This window comes from Helianthus annuus, chromosome 2 (assembly GCF_002127325.2).
Source record: "Helianthus annuus cultivar XRQ/B chromosome 2, HanXRQr2.0-SUNRISE, whole genome shotgun sequence".
In the NCBI taxonomy this organism is placed as follows: Eukaryota; Viridiplantae; Streptophyta; class Magnoliopsida; order Asterales; family Asteraceae; genus Helianthus; species Helianthus annuus.
In genome coordinates this window covers 30,853,751-30,873,074 of record NC_035434.2, presented here as the reverse complement: position 1 = coordinate 30,873,074, position 19,324 = coordinate 30,853,751, and the positions used below count along the sequence as shown (strand labels likewise).

The 19,324-nt window shown below is 36.7% G+C and overlaps 2 protein-coding genes across 2 annotated transcripts; both read left to right on the top strand.

Moving 5' to 3' along the window:
• Positions 1–7,414: 7,414 nt before the first annotated feature.
• LOC118484726 lies at positions 7,415–8,634 on the top strand. Its single transcript, XM_035980609.1, has 2 exons — positions 7,415–7,997; positions 8,102–8,634. Exons 1-2 carry the CDS (start codon positions 7,415–7,417, stop codon positions 8,632–8,634), a joined length of 1,116 nt encoding a protein of 371 aa, XP_035836502.1.
• A 129-nt stretch (positions 8,635–8,763) lies between these two features.
• LOC118484725 lies at positions 8,764–9,090 on the top strand. Its single transcript, XM_035980608.1, has one exon. The coding sequence runs from the start codon at positions 8,764–8,766 to the stop codon at positions 9,088–9,090; it is 327 nt and encodes a 108-aa protein (XP_035836501.1).
• The last annotated feature ends 10,234 nt before the right edge of the window (positions 9,091–19,324 follow it).

Below are 19,324 nucleotides of genomic sequence, written 5' to 3'. Positions count from 1 at the left end.
TGAAATATCATGCAGAATTTATGTTTTATGGTCCAACTTAACTTACAGAGTGTCGAGAATTGAAAGTGTCACAAAAGGGCACATAAAGGACACTAAACGGCGCAATTTAGCACTTTAACGAACCGGTATCGAACCGAACAACCGGACACTACCCGAAACATCAAAATTATACTAGAAGTATTGTTTTATTATTTCTGAGCTAGTTATGATCCCCGAACACCCTAACATTCTATATACCACACAATATGCATAAACACTAAACATTATGCTTAGAATTCTAACTAATCACCTAACTTACCATCACCACAGAACTAGACCCCCCCCCCCTCATGTTTACGGTCACAAGGGTGTGGACCCACCCTTGATTTCCCAAAGATCTCCCTTGATTCACTATGATCTTATTTGAGTTAGTAAAGGTTTGGTCTTGTACTTAAGAAACACTTTAACCTTTGGATAAACACCTAAATATGGTTATAAGTTCGAACTTGTAGATCATAATCTTCATCATCTTTCACCAATTGCACACACTTAACTCTCTCTCTCTCTCCCTCCTCTTACTCACGGCCGTGAGCCATCACACACACCACCATCATCCTTCATTCAAGTTCATCCATTCCAAAGTGATCCTAAGGTGTAAGGAGCCATACAAAGAAGCTTGGAGCTTGTGGATCTTGAAGGACCTTTCTCATTTGCTTTTATCCATCACATTTGTCACCTTCATCTCCTTGTGTTCTTCCCTAGCCCTTGTGCTAGTAGTAAGCTTCTTGTCACTTGATTTTACTTCACATTTTGATGGTTAAAAGATGATGAACATTGTTAATCTTGAAGAACACTAAAGAACATAATCATGAATCTTTAATATAAGCTTATTAACATATGAATACATGATGATTAGAGTTGATTTACTTCTTGATGATTGATTATTTATGTTAGTAATGTTAGGCATCATAAGAAACCTACTAGATTGAGATTAAACACATGATCTAGTAAGCTAAGGTGATGATCTTGTGAAAGACCAAGATGATCATACTCCATGTTTCTCATGAACTTGAAAATGAAAATGATTTTGTGAATGATGAAATATGTAATATGTTACTAGTCATAAACTTGGATGATTTAAAAACTAGTTCTCTCAAGAAACTAAAGTTATACACAAGATTTACAAAGTCATGGTTTCTAAGTAAACTAATCACATTTTTTAGTGTTTGAACAAGACTAGAAACATGTTTGTAACAAGAAAAATACCAAAGAATTATTTTTGGAAAAATCATCTTACAAGTTGTAAATGACTAAATCTTTTAATAAGGTGATTTACAAACAAATAACCATGTTTTTAAGAATAACTAAACCTACTAAACACACTACCAAGATACTACAAGTTTTTATGGAAGTTCAAGTTCATGATTGTTATGTAAACAACATTGTTTTGACACTTTGTAAGTGTAAGTTGCTTAGGGTAGATTGTTAATTGTTTGTGATGATATTAAAAAGAAAATAAACACATGTTTTGAAAACATGCGAAACTTCCATTTTTAGGGGAAACTATGTCAAAATTTCTATAAAATTTTGACACTTAGAAATATATAAGTTTTGGTGAAACTTATTCCCTAAAAATATTACCAAGGTTTCCCTAACTTTTATGTAAATTTCAAGTTAAGAAATGATGATTTCTTCAAGACTAAAATTGATATTAAGTATGTATATTGTTGAGAAAAATATATATATTTATTGGTCACCAATTTTGTGCTAAGTGTATGTAATATGTATTATATGTAATAGTGTATTAGGTCTTGAAAATACACTAAATACTCCCAAGGAGTAAAAATACAAAAATACACATACAACATGCATAGATGAATACAAGAAAATATATTTATGAAAATATATTTCTTAATAGATTATGTAACTTGGACAAGTTATGAACTTAGAATATATTTTGGACAAAAATATATAACTCGGGTGAAAAATACAAGATAATTATATGTATTTTTGAGAAAATAATATAAGTAAGATACATAGTTGAAAATATAAATTATTTTTAACAACAAAGAACACATACATAAAAGATAGTGACTTGTACTTGTGCGATACAAGTCTAGTGACTAACGTTAATAAAACACCTATAGGTCACGACGCTATAAAACCAACCGGTGAAGTTTACAGCGCAGGATACGCAAAGTTGTGAGTTCATGTCCCCACTTTTAAACTTTTACTTGTTTTCTAACTTGGGGAAAATACATGTGTTATGGTATGTTGAATACAAAAACTAAGGAATGATACTTTAGATCATGTCACGAATAGGGTGCCATAAGCACCATTAATCAGTTACATACCAAGACCGCGGAACAAAAGGTTAGATCTAATGGGTTTCAGGCATCCACACTCTTGGTCACTCTAGTACCAAGTAGTGCTTTTGTGTCTCTAGTCGTGGATTCGACAGCTAAAAATGCCTATGGTTTGGATGCTTCCTATGTCGTGTCACATGTTAATGGCCTTGAAAACCATTAGCGATCTCGATTTCCTTACATTTACAGAAATACTTGTTTCATACAAATTACAGACCATGTTTTCATTCAAGTATACAAACGTTCAATACAAAAACTGCATAAATTCACACCAACATTATGTTGACGACTTTTCAAAAACACACATGTATTTCAGGTAACTAAAGTGGATGTGCGCGCGGTCATACTCTTTCTCTTGGATGTTGTTTATGTTTTTAGCTATCTTGTGTCAAGACTCTGATGCCTGTTTTGTGGGAATTGGTTATTATATTTCATCTTATATGGGATATAAGAATCAAGTCCTCGATGTTCGTCTTTAAAATAAAGTTGTAAACTTTTCAGACAATATGATGTCTTGTGATGTAAACACTTAACCTATGTTACGTTTTAATTACGCAATGATAATGGCATTTGGAGTTATTTTACAAGCATGTAGTAAGTTTACCTTTCATATGCAATGAGAACCTTTCAAGATCACACCTCGTGCTTCCGCCTTAGAAAGTGGTGTGACACTATCTAGCAAACGATCATTTACCAGCTCAGACCAACCATGAGTAAAAACACAGCTGTCAGACAATCCATTCATCTTTACGTTCGAAAATCTATATCCAACGTAAAGAGTTATTGGAATACCTTTGAATTTTTTGCCATAAAATTGCCTCCAGTATTCATCAGCCATGACCTGAAAAGTGGTGAGAATTAAATTAAAAAACGATACACAGTAAAAAAGGATATTCAACAAACTGATGGTATAATGTACACTACTTACAATTACGTCAACATCAGCTATCATTTTGGAGATAAAAGAGTTATCGTGAACGCATGATTTAAAGACTGAAACAAATAATGAGTATGGTCCAAAAGCCTGGAACAAAAGATAGTCATTTTTTAAAACAAGTATCCCGAACAACTTTGGTGAATCCGTCACCAAGCGCAGGGCCCAAACCAGTTCTTTTTTAATCTCACTATACGGTGGTTGTTCTCCCCACATTAATGTAGCAAAGTCATTTAGTATTTCCTATATGTCAACACAAAACACATATAAGTATAAAGAAATTATGTTTAGTCAACAGAAAACCAATAAACATACCACAAAAATAGGATCATCGTCATCAATTAGCTTTAAGAATGACGGACTGTTGTTAGTGCGATCTATATCTGTAAACGATTTCAAAAATGTAATAACATTTTATTTATAGAAATAAAACCAAAATACAGGAAAACCATATCACATCAAAAATAAAGAAAATAAGGAATTTATAACCGAGATAACATATACTGAAAGATTCAAAACTTTGATACTTAGATTTGAAAAAAAAAATGGAACATATCGATAAAACCAGAAACCATACAGATTAAAAAACACGAAACAACAACAAAAAATTAACTAACCTGGTTTGATTGACAAAGTATCCGAGTCTGATAGTGAGATAACATTTACGGTTCATCATGAAAAACTAGATAAAAAAGAAATCAGTTACTATGATACTGAAAGAACACATACAAAAAATCCATCATATGATTAAAATCGGATAATTTACATGATCATCTACAAAACACTATGATACCAAAACAAAAGAAACAAAAAATCATCAAATATTGCGATTAAACATACACACTACATAAACTATTATCTCGGATTAACATACCTGCAATCGATGTTCACGGATCTACAAAAAAAAAGAACAATGACGAACTTAGTATCAATCGAATCTGTTTGTAAAAAAAAATCAACATCTGTATAATCGAACAACACAAAGAAACCATATTTAGCTTCGATTTGGTATATTTGCCTTTGTTTTGATCAAATCTTGTATATCCGTGAAGATGATGAAGGATTGTAGAAGAGAGAACAGAGAAATTTGAGATGTCGGTAGGTGGGATTTGGAAACCAATAATTGAAACCTAATTTATATGATCTGAATTAGGTAAGTGGGTGTGTTTGGAAACCTAATAACCCGACCCGCATACATACGGATCCCACGTCCAATGTGAGGGATTTTATGAATTTAGAATTGTATAGTGGATTCCCTCCCAAACTCACAACACACCTCCACCATAAGATGCCACATCATCAAAAAGCTACACCATCACATGCCACATGGCCCAAATCCATCTCATTTATATATATATATATATATATATATATATATAGATTTGTGATTTTACAATTCCCTTATTAAATTTTCATATCGGTAGAAATTATAATTAATTTTTGTTGTGATAGTTTCTTTGATTACCTATTGCATTAATGGATTTGGTTGGTATTAGATAACCTTATCAAACTAATAGATTTTATAATTTAATCTTATTATTGGTTGGATACTGTAAAAAATCAAAGCTTTAAGGATGAAAGAATGTAAAGTTTCTTAAAATGCTTAACTAACTATATATGGTGTTAGAACCATTCATATCTTATTTTCATTAACTTTGAGAGAATATAATTTATTGGTTCTGAATTACTTTAAGACTCAACATTGTACAATTTTTTTCTTTTTTTGAATATTTGTACTTTAGTGACAAGCTTTAGTAATTTAAATGATTCTTTCATATGAAAGCTATAACTATCACATAATCATTGCAATCAATTGAAAAACTGATTCTCAGAATAACTATTTAGTTGTTTATTAATATATAAAAAAATGAAAAAATACCAATCGCCGGATGCTTGACGGAGAGGAGTCAGTTGGGTTAGCGTGCAAGGTCGCTTGGGTATCTGGCTTGACCTTTCATCCTAACTTGATCCATCGATACTCCCATTCGCCTGTCCGGGATTCGGTCTCTTATAGTTTTAGTTCTTGCTTGGAAAACGAATCGCCGGTGGCTCGACGAAGAGGAGGAAGTTGGGATATCGTGTGAGGTGTGTTGATTCGCATATTGGTTGTGGTTTTGACTATACCTTTCATTCTATCTCGATTTTCCGACGATTCCATTCACTGTCTGGGATTTGTTTTCCCACTGGTTTGGCGATGGGGAGAGTCCCCTACCAGGAAAACCCCAACTATCGATTTGATGGGAAACCGGTAACAACGTTCTACGTAACAAATCTCCCTGGGGGGTGTCATGGATGATGCTAGGGAGGGCTTTCCAATCGTATGGTGTAATAAAGGATGCGTATGTGGCAAGGAAGAAAGATTCCAGGGGAAACCATTTTGGGTTCATCTGCTACGGGGGGTGTATGATGTGATCGCAACACTACAAGGAATGAATAAGTTTACAATCTTTGAAGCAAAGCTGAGCATTTCAGTGGAGAAGTTCGATAAAAACCATAGGTTGTTCCAGCAAAATAGCCATGGTCTAGTGGCCGGACAGCATCAAGGCCCAATGGCACCTAAAGGAAATCCGAACCCACACAGGAGACTAATATACGAGTATATGCCTATTAAACAGGGGAGGACGTATTCGAAGGTTGTCAAAGGAACAGAGGAGATACAAACAAAGGAGAACAAGACTATTGTTGCCGACGAGAGGATTGCAGTGTACCCGGATCATTGCATGATGAGAGCGGTGATTCTAGAATTAAAAGATATAGTAGCATTAAAAGAGATAAGGAAAGTGCTGGATGTGGGGGGTTACGGTGAATATTTGGTGTCGTATCTTGGTGGCTTAAAGTGTATGGTTGTTTTTAAGGAGAAAGGACAGGCTGTCGAATTCACGAAAAATGGAGGGGCATAATGGAATCAGTTAATCTCGTCGGCGACATTATAGAAAGGCCAAGACTTGCAGTATGATCGTTTAGTGTGGGTCAAAACAATTGGTATACCAATTCATCTTAGGGATAGTAAGTTGTATAATTTGGTGGGAGGGTGTTTGGGAGAGTAGTAGGGGTGTCGGAATTTTCGTGGACTGATACAGATAATTCTGATAATGGTTGTTGGGTAGTCACTGAAATTGGTAAACGTATCGAGGAGGAAATAAATATCGAATGGTGCGGTAAGGAGTAAAAAAGTTTGGGTGAGAGAAGAGCCAAATCCATGGTTGAAGGTAGCGGTTGCGGAATTGTCAGATGATGGCAAGGCATCACCGATGAAGTCGACGGAATCGGTCATAGCTTCGGGCGACGGTCTGGAGGAAGGGGAGATTCAGGATGGCAGAAATGGGGGTGGGAATTCAGAGGGTTGCCCTCGGGAGCCTGAACCGCTATCACCCATGCACGATGTGCATGGGAACCAGAAGGGTGGAACATTTAATATCGCGGCTGAGGAGTTGGGAAAGGAACATAATGATGAGGTTGGTAGGACCCAGGCAGAGAATATCACGGTGGAAATGTCTAAGGAGCCCATTAATGAGTTGGACTAGGGCCTAGGTACTAAATCAAGGAAAAGGCCTCGCAGGGCAAGGAGCCCACAATGTTGGGGCGCAAATTAAGAATTTAGGGTGGACTCTGTACAAACTCGTATCCGAAACCTGGAAAAGTCCTTCGATTTGAACAACGCGACACAACCGGCAGATGACTCTTCAGGTTCTTCAATTAACCCTGCACTAAATCAAAACTTAAAGGATGACGGAGGGGTTCAGGAAGCTTCACAGTACGATGAAGTGGAGAATCGGGAAGGAGGATTCCAAGACCAGAATAACGAAGAAAATCCAGTTGTGGGAGATCCGGATCAGGTGGAAGTTAGGAGATTGCAGGGAAAAGTGGCCGACACAGTTGCTGTAGGATAGTCGGTGGGATTCCAACTCGGTGGGTTCAAAAACTAGGTCAGTGAGATAATTTTTGGTGAACAGGTTGGTCTACAATGAATTTTCTTTCAGTCAATTTAAGGGGGGTCAGGGACCAGAGGAAAATTTATTGGATTAGAGGGTTAAAAACGTCTCATGGGGTGCACTTCCTAGCAATACAGGAAACGAAATTGGGGGGTATCACAGAGTTTACAATCAGTAAATTCTAGGGAAGGTCGCGGTTCGATATGACATATGTGGATGTTGTTGGTAGGTCAGGGGGCTTAGTAAGTATGTGGGATCCGTATGTCTCTGAATGTACTGATGTTATTAGAAATCAAAGGTTCATTATAGTGCAAGGAAGCTTAAAACACACGGGGGAGTTGCTAAATATAGTTAATGTTTGTGCATATAATGATCCGATTGAGAGAAGGTCTTTATGGGAGGAATTGGTTACACTCAAACAATCATTACAAGGTATGTGGGTGTTTGGTGGGGATTTCAATGATGTTAGAGAACCGGGTGAACGCTTCAATTCAGAATTTGTGGCTTTAAATGCGGCTTTTTTCAATCATTTTATTGAAATAGCAGATCTGGTCGAATATCAAATGGGTGGGCGAAAATTCACTTATCATTTAGATAATGGGGTTCATAAAAGCAAACTAGATCAGTTCTTGCTATGTACGGATTTTCGTGCTAAATGGCTGGCAGCTTCAGTAGTTACCTTGTCTAATGTGGTCTCGGACCATTGCCCGATTCTTTTGTCTGTATTGGCACAAGACTTTGGACCTACACCAATAAGAATTTTTAATTCTTGGTTAGTTATGCCCGGCATTATGGATTTCATCAAGTAGTCCTTGGAAAGTTTCTCATTCGAAGGGCCTGCCAATTTAGGTCTTGCCGTTAAATTGAAGTGGATTAAATTTGAATTAAAGGAAAGGTAAATGCTACAAAGGCGGAAAAAGATGCGGTGTACAAAGAGAAACTTGCAATGTTGGAGGCTTTGGAATTACAAGCCGAGGAAAGGATACTCTCCCCAAGTGAATTGGTTAACAGAGCTGAATGCAAAAAAGTAATTATGGAAGCGGACCGGCTAAAAGTCATGGATTTGAAGCAGAGATCTAGGATAAAGTGGGCCGTGGAGAGGGATGGGAACACAAATTTTTTTCATAACATTGTAAACGCTAACCAATGTTCCAATCGGATTAATGGGCTTATGATGAATGGGGTATGGGAGACGACTCCACCGCTGATTAAGGATTCCATATGTTCATTTTTCGCACAAAAATTTCATGATTCGTTAGCTGTTAGACCCAGGCTGACGTGTCCGTATCTAAAACAGCTTACTGAGGTAGATGCAGAGATGTTGGCAGCCCCTTTTTCGCTACTGGAAATTAAGGGAGCTGTTTGGGATTGTGCGGGGGATAAAGCACCAGGCCCGGACAGTATTAATTTCAGGTTTATCTGACGCTGTTGAGAATCCTTGCAAGCTGACTTCGTTAAAGTGTTTGAGGAACTTACACTGAATGCAACCATTTCCTTGGGTTGTACATCTTCGTTTATTGCTCTAATACCAAAGTGCACCGACCCGGACGGTATGGGGGATTACAGACCAATTAGCCTCATTGGATGCATTAATAAGGTTATTTCCAAAGCATTGGCGAATCAGATAATATTAGTTATAAATAAGCTAATTTCGGAGGAACAAACCGCATTTTTAGCTAATAGAAGCATCTTGGATGGGCCTTTGATTTTGAACGCATTAATTCTGTGGATGAGGTCAAATAAAAAGGAGGGTTTCATATTTAAAGTGGATATTGAAAAGGCACACGACTCGCTAAATTGGGGATTTTTGGAAACCATTATGGAGCAAATGAAGTTTCCACTGGTGTATACAAAATGGGTCATGGCCACGGTTAAATAACGCTAGAGCGTCAGTACTAGTAAACGGGTCACCAACACAAGAGTTTGTGTGTTATACGGGTTTGAGGCAAGGAGACCCTATTTCCCCGTTTTTGTTCATCATTGCAATGGAAGCGTTGACAGCAGTGATGAAGAAGGCGTGTACACTTGGCCTCTATGAAGGAGTTCGATTTGTAAATCAAGGTTCGGTCATATCCCACTTTCTGTATGCAGATGGTGTTATTTTTGTCGGGAAATGGTCGATATCTAGTGTGCACAACCTAAGGAGAATATTACGATGCTTCGTCTGAGCGTCAGGGCTTCGGGTGAACCTTGTAAAAAGTAGTGTGTTTGGGGTGAATGTGAGCGATGATAGTATACAAAATACGGCAAACACATTGGGATGTAGGGTGGGATGTTTCCCTTTCAAACATTTGGGGCTTCAAGTGGGTGCAAATATGAATTTGGTTAAGCATTGGCAGCCGGTGGTAGACGTGTTCAAGAAGAGGTTAGCTATTTGGAAGGCAAAAATATTATCTTTCGGTGGAAGATTGACTTTAATCAAATGGGTGCATAATGCACTCCCGGTGTACTACTTTTCATTATATAGAGCTCCTTCACAAGTAATCGATCAACTTGAGAGATTACGGCGGGATTTTCTTTGGGGAATAACACCAGAAAGGGGAAAGATGAGTTTGGTAGCTTGGAATAATGTCATCACTCCAAAAGAGTTAGGAGGGGTTGGTGTCGGGTCCCTTAAGGACGCGAATCTAGCTATGCTTGCCAAATGGTGGTGGAGGTACAAGACGGATCCCAAGAGTTTGTGGCGAAAGGATATTTGGAGCATTCACCATAGTGAAAGATCATGGAACCCGATACCTGGGAAGATGACAATAGCCGGGCCTTGGAAGCAAGTTTTTAAAGTATCAAGAGATATGGAAAAGTATGGTATAAATTTGTCGGATTGTTTCCGGGCTATACCGGGAGTGGGAGACTCGGTTTCCTTCTAGAAGGAAAGGTGGATAGAAGGAGGAACGTTATAAAGCAGGTACCCAGGTCTGTTCGACTTAGCAAGATCCAAAAATGCAGTGGTGGCGGAACGTGTAAAGGTCCTGAACAGGTTGGTGGTTCTGAATTTCTACTAGGTGCGGCAGCCGTCGACGCCGGAAGAGATGGCAGCTGTACAGAAAATGTCCCAAGAGTTGTTTTCTGCAGCAAGGGGTCATGGCGCAGATCAGTGGAGATGGGAACTTGATAATTCAGGTATATTTTCGGTTAAAAGCCTTAAAAACAGTTTGCAAAATGCAAGATTTACGAACCTGGGGAATGACTTCGTATGGAACAAATTGGAACCCAACCAAGGTTAATTTTTTTGGCTTGGAGAATATCCTTGGAACGGTTGCCAACACTTGCAGCGTTAGCCCGTAGAAATGTTTTTACCGGTTTTGTGATCAACATGAAGAAGATGTGGATCATTTGTTTGTGAGTTGCGGGGTGGCACAATATGTGTGGAACTTTGTATCACATTGGTGCAAGATATCAAGTATTTTTGCCTTTAGAGCTAAAGGCCTGTTGGATTGGCACAAACATGTTCGAGGAAGTGTAAAGTGGAGGAAATTAGTGTATGCAATCATGCAGGTGTCACTATGGGTAATTTGGCGAACCAGAAATGATTTGGTTTTCAATGACAAACAAATAAACTGGGATAGAATGACGTATGAAATTAAGCAACTGGGTTTCTTATGGATTGGCAGCCGATTGACACTGTAAGAAATAACGTGGGAGGAGTGGTGTAACTTTGATGTATCAAGGAAATGTGTTTAGTTTGACATTTTAAATTGGTGTGGGCTAACACGTTGTTATCCCTTTGATTAATAAATAACTTTTGTTGGTTGTTCAAAAAAAAACTTTCACATAACTTTCGGTAAGTTAGAACTTGTAAATACATTAAAACCTATGTATACAAATTTTAATGGCAGTTTTAATGATAGATCGGATGATTGAACTAAAGGGATATCATTTGATTTAACATTCAATCTTAATTAATGTCATCTTATGTAATTATGTGTATTGTTGTACAATGAACTCAAATGCTACTTGGTTGATGATACATATAGTGAATTATTAGCCTAATTTAGATAGATATTTCATTTTTGGTCCAAAGGTGTTATGTTATATTTATGTGCTTTACTTTATTCTTTATGTATTCATAATAACTGAATTCTGGTTAAAGCCAAAGCGAAGCCAAAGTTTGTGTAGAACAATAAGTGAGTCTATTATGTATGTTCATACTACACGAAATTTTGTCAAAGCTAAAACGAAGCCAAAATAAGACAGTTTGTTATTTATGTGTGTTCATATGTGTGAATTTATTGTCAAAGCCAAAACTAAGGTAGAACCTTAAGTTAGTCTGTTATTTTTGTGTTATAGTAGACTATATCTTTAATATAATAATTTTTGTCTGCCTTACTCGATTACCCTAATTAGCTTACTTCAGTTCTTCTATTTGTATCGATCTGTTATCCACTCTAATTTCAAAACCTAATATGAGTTTTGCTTTATGAGAGGTTTCTGTATAAAATTTTCTCTTATTGGGTTTTGGTTATCCCTCGAGACATGACACTCCTACTATTTTGCTTCAGAAGAAACCTATTTTCATTAAGGGTGTTGCTAAATGCACTCCCATTTTTTTTAATTTTATTGGTTGCACTCCCCCCCTGAAGTTTGTAAATAAATACAATCAACCCTCGTATTTTCTAATTTTTGAAAATTTGTATAAGGAAATATCCCTATTTTTTCTAGCGGTTTATCTAGTTGCCATGGTTTGAATATTTAGGTATATACGTACAATTCTATGGAAGAAAAAAAAAACTTGCACTGATTGAAAGAAGGAGATTAAGAGAGAGCTTGAAGAAACAATTTTTTTCAACTTTGATTTTCATCATAGTTGTTCTTGGTATGTATTCTAACTAAAAGTCTTCATCATCTTTTCAAAAATTTCGGTTAAACTTCAGTTGTAATTTGTTTCGGTTAAACTTTATTTGTTTTAGTTAAATCTTAACTTTAATTTGTTTTGGTTAACCTTCATTTGTTTTTTAGTGTGTTACTCATTTTTTTGAACGTAACGAACTCATCATGGCGTCGGTGCTCACAGACTCACTCCCACCCTTTTTCTTCTGCAATGGACACGAGGATCTGCCACGACCTCCAAACTGCTTACAAATGCCCGTTGGAGGTGCTTTTATATCAAACACATTACAGTGTCATACAAAAACTTGCCAGCAAAAATATGTACCACTAAATGTCAGTTTCATGGCTAGTTGTGCAACATCAACTTCTAAAATAAGTTGTGACTGAAAAACAGAACAGCAGTGATGAGCATCATCAAACCACCACTTAAGGTTACCATGCCCTACGTTGGGGCACAAACAAGGAATCCTTACCTTGATCAGCAACGTTGAACATGCATTGAACATGTACTTAAAGAACATCTAAAATTCATGAAAAATCGCAAAAAAAAAGGACGAAAAGATTCCCATTTAAATGCCGAAACGAAACTATGTCCAACAAAAGTATGATCAGCTGCTAGCTATAGGTGTAAGAAAATAGAAAAGGGATTGAACAAAGAACATAAGGATTTATTTTCAAACAATAGAAAATACAAGGGTGGAATTTAAAATTTTATAAAACTGATATTTTTGAAAATGGAAGTATAAACAGTAAAAGTGAAGGTGCATTTAGCCACACCCTTTCATGATACATGAGATAATGTCTCTTATGATAATCAAAAAGTCTTTTAATAACTGCTATTAGGGTAACTATTCTAGATTCTAGAATTCCTAAGCTATTAGGGTAACTATTCTAGATTCTGAAATTCCTAAGATTAATATGTTTTCTTTGGAAGAATCAAAAGTAGTGGCGAATCCAGGATTTTTTTTCTAATGGGGTCCATTTTTTCGGTGTTCAAAATTTTCATAACAAAACGTTAAAATTTCTGGGTCAGTTCTCGTTCAGGTCGGGTCAGAGCGAGGTTTGAATTAGATTTGAAAAAAAAGCAAGAAAAGAGGCTTTATATGGATTGAACCCATGACCTCTTGTTGGTAAAGATGAGGATTTACCACTGTACCAGCTTTCGTTTTCTTTATATGGTGTCCACTTAATTGTATTTATGGGGTCCTTAAAAAATTTAATATACTGGATCTACTATTTTTTTTAAAAACATTGGGGTCTGGGAACCCAGACCCGCTCTATGTGGGTCCGCCCCTGATCAAAAGGACTCCTAAGACGTATGCATTCACTGTAAATTCTAACTATAAGGTTAAATGGTATCTCTGAATACATCATAATGTATAAGACCATAATCCATAAAATTGAGGATTTACACATGAAAATCAGTACACCTTTTTCTAGTGCGTTACATAATAACTTTTCTATTAATACAAAATCAACTATAACATTTAGAAGTACCAAGGAAAGATGAGTGTATTGATCAACAATATACGTACAGAAAAAGAAATTCCTAAAACTAGAAAACAAGATGTTCTTCACCATAGTACCACTAAATCTAAAGTGATGATAGTTCTAAGAATCAGAGAGATGGAATACAAGTAATACTTTTCCACTATAAACATTTGTACATAATATTGATCAGATATAGAGGGGAAAACATGAATTATGCGGGTACATAATCATCTCATTTATCACAACTAAAACATTATATATATTTGTACGATATTCGCATACTCTGATTAAAAATGATTATAGATATCATAAAATGAAAGCTATATATAAACACTGTACATTAGATCAATTTATTAGTATGGTAAGATAAAAGTCGTTCTATACATCCCTCCTAGCACCGACCACCCACCAATAGTCAATTTATAATTGTCTAAAGTCTCTATCAACATACAGAAAAGAGAGAGATTTGTAAACATTCAACTGTAAGTTATTCATCATCAATATGTACAAGTCTATTTCCTCTTAAACATGAACTTATAAATAGTTATATACCTTTTTATTGGTCGATCATGTGTGATATCTGAAGGTTGTTTACATTTTATTTTGTCATTTTCCATACATATATACATATATGGATGGTTCAAATGAAAACCACGTTTAATATGAAAACTCGAAAACTAACTAAAAAAACCTAAAAAACACATCAAAAAAAATTTTTTACAATTTTTTTATTAAGAATTACTATTTAAACTATATAAAAAAATTTCAAAAAAAAAAAATTGTAGTACACATGTGTAATAGTATACGTACTACTACACATGTGCACTACAAAAAAAAAAATTTCGCAAAAAGTTTTTTTTATATAGTTTAAATAGCGAATATTGGTAAAAAAATTGGTATGTTTTTTAGGCTTTTTTTATTTAGTTTTCGCGTTAACTAGTGGTTTTCATTTGAAAATTCCCCTATGTATGTGTATATATATATATATATATATATATATATATATATATATATATATATAGGGGATCGCTAGAATGAAAACCACCCCGAGTTGTAAGAACCGCGAGAACTACACCCCACGAAGGGGCGTTCGCCGCGATTTTTTTTTTACAAGTAGATGTGTGCATTATAAACACGGCCGTAAAAAATCACGACGAACGCCCCTCCGTGGGGTGTAGTTTTTTACACCTCAAGTTTAGTGTTTTTTAATTCTTTTTTTTTTTTTTTTCACCAAACTTGAGGTGTAAAAAACTACACCCCACGGAGGGGCGTTCGCCGTGATTTTTTACGGCCGTGTTTATAATGCACACATCTACTTGTAAAAAAAAAAATCACGGCGAACGCCCCTCCGTGGGGTGTAGTTCTCGCGGTTCTTACAACTCGAGGTGGTTTTCATTCTAGCGGCTCCCTATATATATATATATCTATATATATATATATAGAGAGAGAGAGAGTTAGGTTAACGTACAAGCCCTTATTCTACATTACGTACGCGATCATCTTAGTCGTCAGATCTTCATCCCACATTGAAATCGCATGTTGGTTTTTTGTAACAATTTCGCATGTTAGTTTTTTGTAACAATTTTTTTTTGAAAAAAGTTTTTTATATAGTTTAAATAGCGAATATTGGTAAAAAAAATTGGTATGTTTTTTAGGCTTTTTTTAGTTAGTTTTCGCATTAACTAGTGGTTTCATTTGAACACATTCCCCTATGTGTGTGTATATATATATATATATATATATAGAGAGAGAGAGAGAGAGAGAGTTAGGTTAACGTACAAGAGCCCTTATCCTACATTACGTACGCGATCATCTCAGTCGTCAGATCTTCATCCCACATTGAAATCGCATGTTGGTTTTTTGTAACAATTATCACATGCGAAATTTTTCAAAAAACCAACATGCAATTTCATCAAAATTATCACATGCGATTTCATCCATCCTATTTTATACATGCGATTTCACATCGCATACGTAGCGTACGTTAAGCCATTTTGTACAATACACTTTTTCTATGTATATATATAGGGAGCCGCTAAAATATGAACCACCCCTAGTTGTAAGAACCGTGAGAACCACTATCAACCAATCAGAATAAGCCAACAAAAAGGGTGTTTTGGTCATGTAGTATAATTGTCTAATCACTATCTCTCTCTTAATTAATGGTTGCAGACTTTTAATCATTCCTCTCTCCTCTCTCTTCTCTTTAATATAGTCAATTCCACTTCTCTCTCTTCATTCATTTCATATTTTGAAACTCTTCAGAGCATCTCCCCTTCATCTCTGATGAAAGAGATGAAGAGATCATCATCTTCATCGGCGCCCCCTGTTTCTCCGGCCACCCTCTTCGGCGACAAAACCCACACCGACGACTTTGGGGGTTTTCTTCTGGTGGTGGTGGGTTTGACGGCGACGGTGGTGGTGGGTTTTGACGGCGACTGTGGTGGTGGGTTTTGACGGAAGCGGAGCCCGGCGACGGTTTCCTACCCGGTAAGCCTGAGTTTTTCTTTCCTACTTCGGGATTGTCACGTGATATTTCAGAAGGTGTTCAGTTCGATTACGTGTTGATCAGGAAGTGTCAGTGAAGATAGATGGTGTTAATGTTGAAGATGACGATGTTGATGGTGACGACGGCAGCCGGCCGGCGCCGGAGCTGCACCGACGATGACTGCAGTAGAGGTGAGTGTGTTTGTTTCAAGTTCGGCTTAGATTTCGTGCTCAGATTCTGATGTAGTTTGAGTGTTGGTTCGGGTTAGGTTTGGGTTCACTTCAGATTTTGTCGGGTTTTCGGCTCGGTTTCGGGTCTCGGTCAAAGCTGGTCAGCCGCAGTTCGGGTGTGGTTCGACTGGTCAGATTGTGGTTAGTGACAATTTGGGTCAACAAGTCAAACCCGGTCAACTCGGTTCGATGTCGGGTCAACTCGGTCAACGGCAGTCAAAAGCTCAGTCAACGAACGTCAAAGTCAGTCAACTGGTCAAAGCCAGTTAACCGTAAAAATGTTTATTTTTTTACAACCGTAAAAAAGTGTTTGTAAAAAATGTTTTTTCACAACCGTAAAATTTTTTTCGTAAAAAATGTTTTTTATACAACTGTAAAAAAAAATTTCTAAATTTTTTTAACGTAAAACGTAAACTTAAAACGTAAAACGTAAAAATTTTAATGTAAAACGTAAATCTATAAAAATTTTACGTAAAACGTAAACTTTAAAACGTAAAACATAAACTTTTTAACGTACAACGTACAACGTAAAGCATAAACTGTAGAACGTAAAACGTAAACTTTAAACGTAAAACGTAAACTTCTATGTAAAACGTAAAACTTTTTTATGTCAATTGTAAAACGTAAACTTTTTTATGTAAATTGTAAAACGTAAAACGTAAAACCTTATTATGTAAAATGTAAAACATTGTGTTATGTAAATTGTAAAACGTAAAACGTCAAAAAAGTTGTTGTAAAAAAATTTAAAACCGTAAAAAAGAGTTTTCGTAAAAGAAAATGTTTAAAACCATAAAAAAAGTTTAAAAACGCATGTGTGAGAAAGGGGGCACAAAAAAATGGCTCTTAAAAACTGGGTGATAAAACGGCGCGTAAATAAGGGGCGTGAATACGGGACGTAAAAACGGCGCGTAAAACCGGGCATAAAAACAGCGCGTAAAAACACGGTCGCAAAAACGGCGTGAAAAAAACGGGGCATAAAATGGGTCGTAAAAAACGCACGTAAAAAACGGGGGCGTAAAAAACGGCGTGTAAAACGGGTCGTAAAAATGCCGCGTAAAAAAACGGCGCGTAAATGTCACACCCCGATTTCCACGTGTTTCATCGGTGGGCCCGGTGGGGGATTACCGTGACGTAGTTGGCAACAATATAATCAAAGCACGCAATATTTAAATGCACAGCGGAAGCATAAAGATAGATATACACGCAATAGAAATAATGTTCAACAGATAATGACATCCCAAGCTTGCGAGACTCTAATGATGCTAAGGAGTGGCCAGCCTATTTCGTGTAGAACCTGCAATTAATCTTTTGGGGAAAGTACGTCAGTTTATACTGGTAAATACATTCAACCGACACTTTTGTAAAGGTTTATTAAAATTGATTTGAATGCACAAGGGACAAACTCTTTATAACTTGGGATAATTTATCAATCAAATCTTGTAAAAGAATTACATGTTCACTATGCGTTCAGTCGCCCGGGTCGTGCCGGGTTTAAGGTTAATAGACACGCCACAAAGCATAAAGCCGTGGCGGGAAAACCAACGGTTATACCTTTATAAATATAGACACATTGTCGGGTGTACGCCTACACCCGCGTGTCGAGGTCGTGGCCATTTCGTAAAATGATGCCAAGGATATCCGGGACATGGTCATTAAGCTCCCAAAGACGTAAAGCCAACAAAACCAATTTTTAAACGGGTCACATTGAAAACACCCAACTACTAATGAGTTGGGGTCAATTGCCCGACCAAGCGGTACTTTTATATACCGTAACCCAAGCCCGTATAACGGAAAATAAGTTAAAAGTATTTACCTGAGCAAGTAATAACCTCAATAAACAAATGCAAGTATCTTTTACTGCTCTCCTATTCTGGAACGAAGGTTTATAACAACCTATTAGAATCCTAATGGGTCTTTAATTTAGCCGTAGCTTAGACCGGTCAGTTTCAAAGGATAGATACGGTTTAATCGTGTGACAAGCGAAAACCAGGAATGGAATGTGGTTTGGACCCAACAAGTTTGAAGACTTGTTTTAAATGGGTAGTATAACCACACTCTGGATTTTGAAGTAAAAACGATAAGGTTTGACCCGTTTCGGCTAGCTTATGTAAACTAGTTACATAAACCGAACCGTGCGCGCAAAAGGCGTAACGGGTAACCGTAAGAGTCCTACACAGTTTTCCTAAGTTATTATGCTCTAAAGAGGTTGTGATATCAGTTGGATACCTTTCATTACGCCCATAACAAGTTTAAATCCAATATACGCCCCGCAGGGGTATTTCGGTCATTTTAAAGATTATAAAAGAGGTTTCCGAGTTCTACAGGAAATCTAAGTTTTCCGAACAGTTTATAAAGTTCAAAATACTTTATTTATTATTTAAGATCAGTAGCAACTAGAATCGGGTCCAAATACCATGTAGAACTCAAGTTATGTCCGAAAAGGGTATATTCGGTAATTACCGAATCGATGCCATAACCGCAGGTTATGAGCAGGTTAAAAATAATTAAAAATCTTTAAAAACCTCAAAATATTATTTTACATCAGTGAGTAAAAGGTTTGGTGTCGAAACTTGGGTTTAGATAGGCCTTACGCTAAATGCCCCGTTTAATTACTAAAGTTTCCGTAATTGCGCTATTTAGCATAACTCCTATTCTAGACCTCGGATTGACGTGAAATTTTAGGGACATGCTTAGAAATCAGTAACAAGGTTGGACGGATTGACTTTTAAGCTAAATCTAAGCATAAACTTAACTAAGAAGGGTGGAGCATACTTACAAGAGTCCTATGCACGACCAGGGATGAGTAGTGAGAGTTCTTGAGCTCCAGAAGTGATCAAGAAAGCAGTTGAAGGAGTGAGGAACAATGTTGCATCACAATGGCCTTTTATAGCCAATTTAGAGCCATAAGATCATCACAACAAGGCCTACAAGTGTTTCTAGATGATCAACAACTGTCCCTGAGTGCTAGGGGACGTTTAGGGGGCGCCCATGCTCACAATAATGGCACATAAGTCGGTTAAAACAGCAAACAGTGCTTCTGTCCGACTTTTCTGTATCTAGGGGGGCTGACGCGGCCC

What these genes read in the sequence shown, in the direction of transcription:
- LOC118484726 (XM_035980609.1), top strand. Translation starts at nt 7,415, where the DNA reads ATGACATATGTGGATGTTGTTGGTAGGTCAGGGGGCTTAGTAAGTATG. An exon ending in TTCTTGGTTAGTTATGCCCG is followed by an intron (nt 7,998 to 8,101) that starts GCATTATGGATT and finishes TTTGAATTAAAG; the next exon opens with GAAAGGTAAATGCTACAAAG.
- LOC118484725 (XM_035980608.1), top strand. Translation starts at nt 8,764, where the DNA reads ATGGGGGATTACAGACCAATTAGCCTCATTGGATGCATTAATAAGGTT.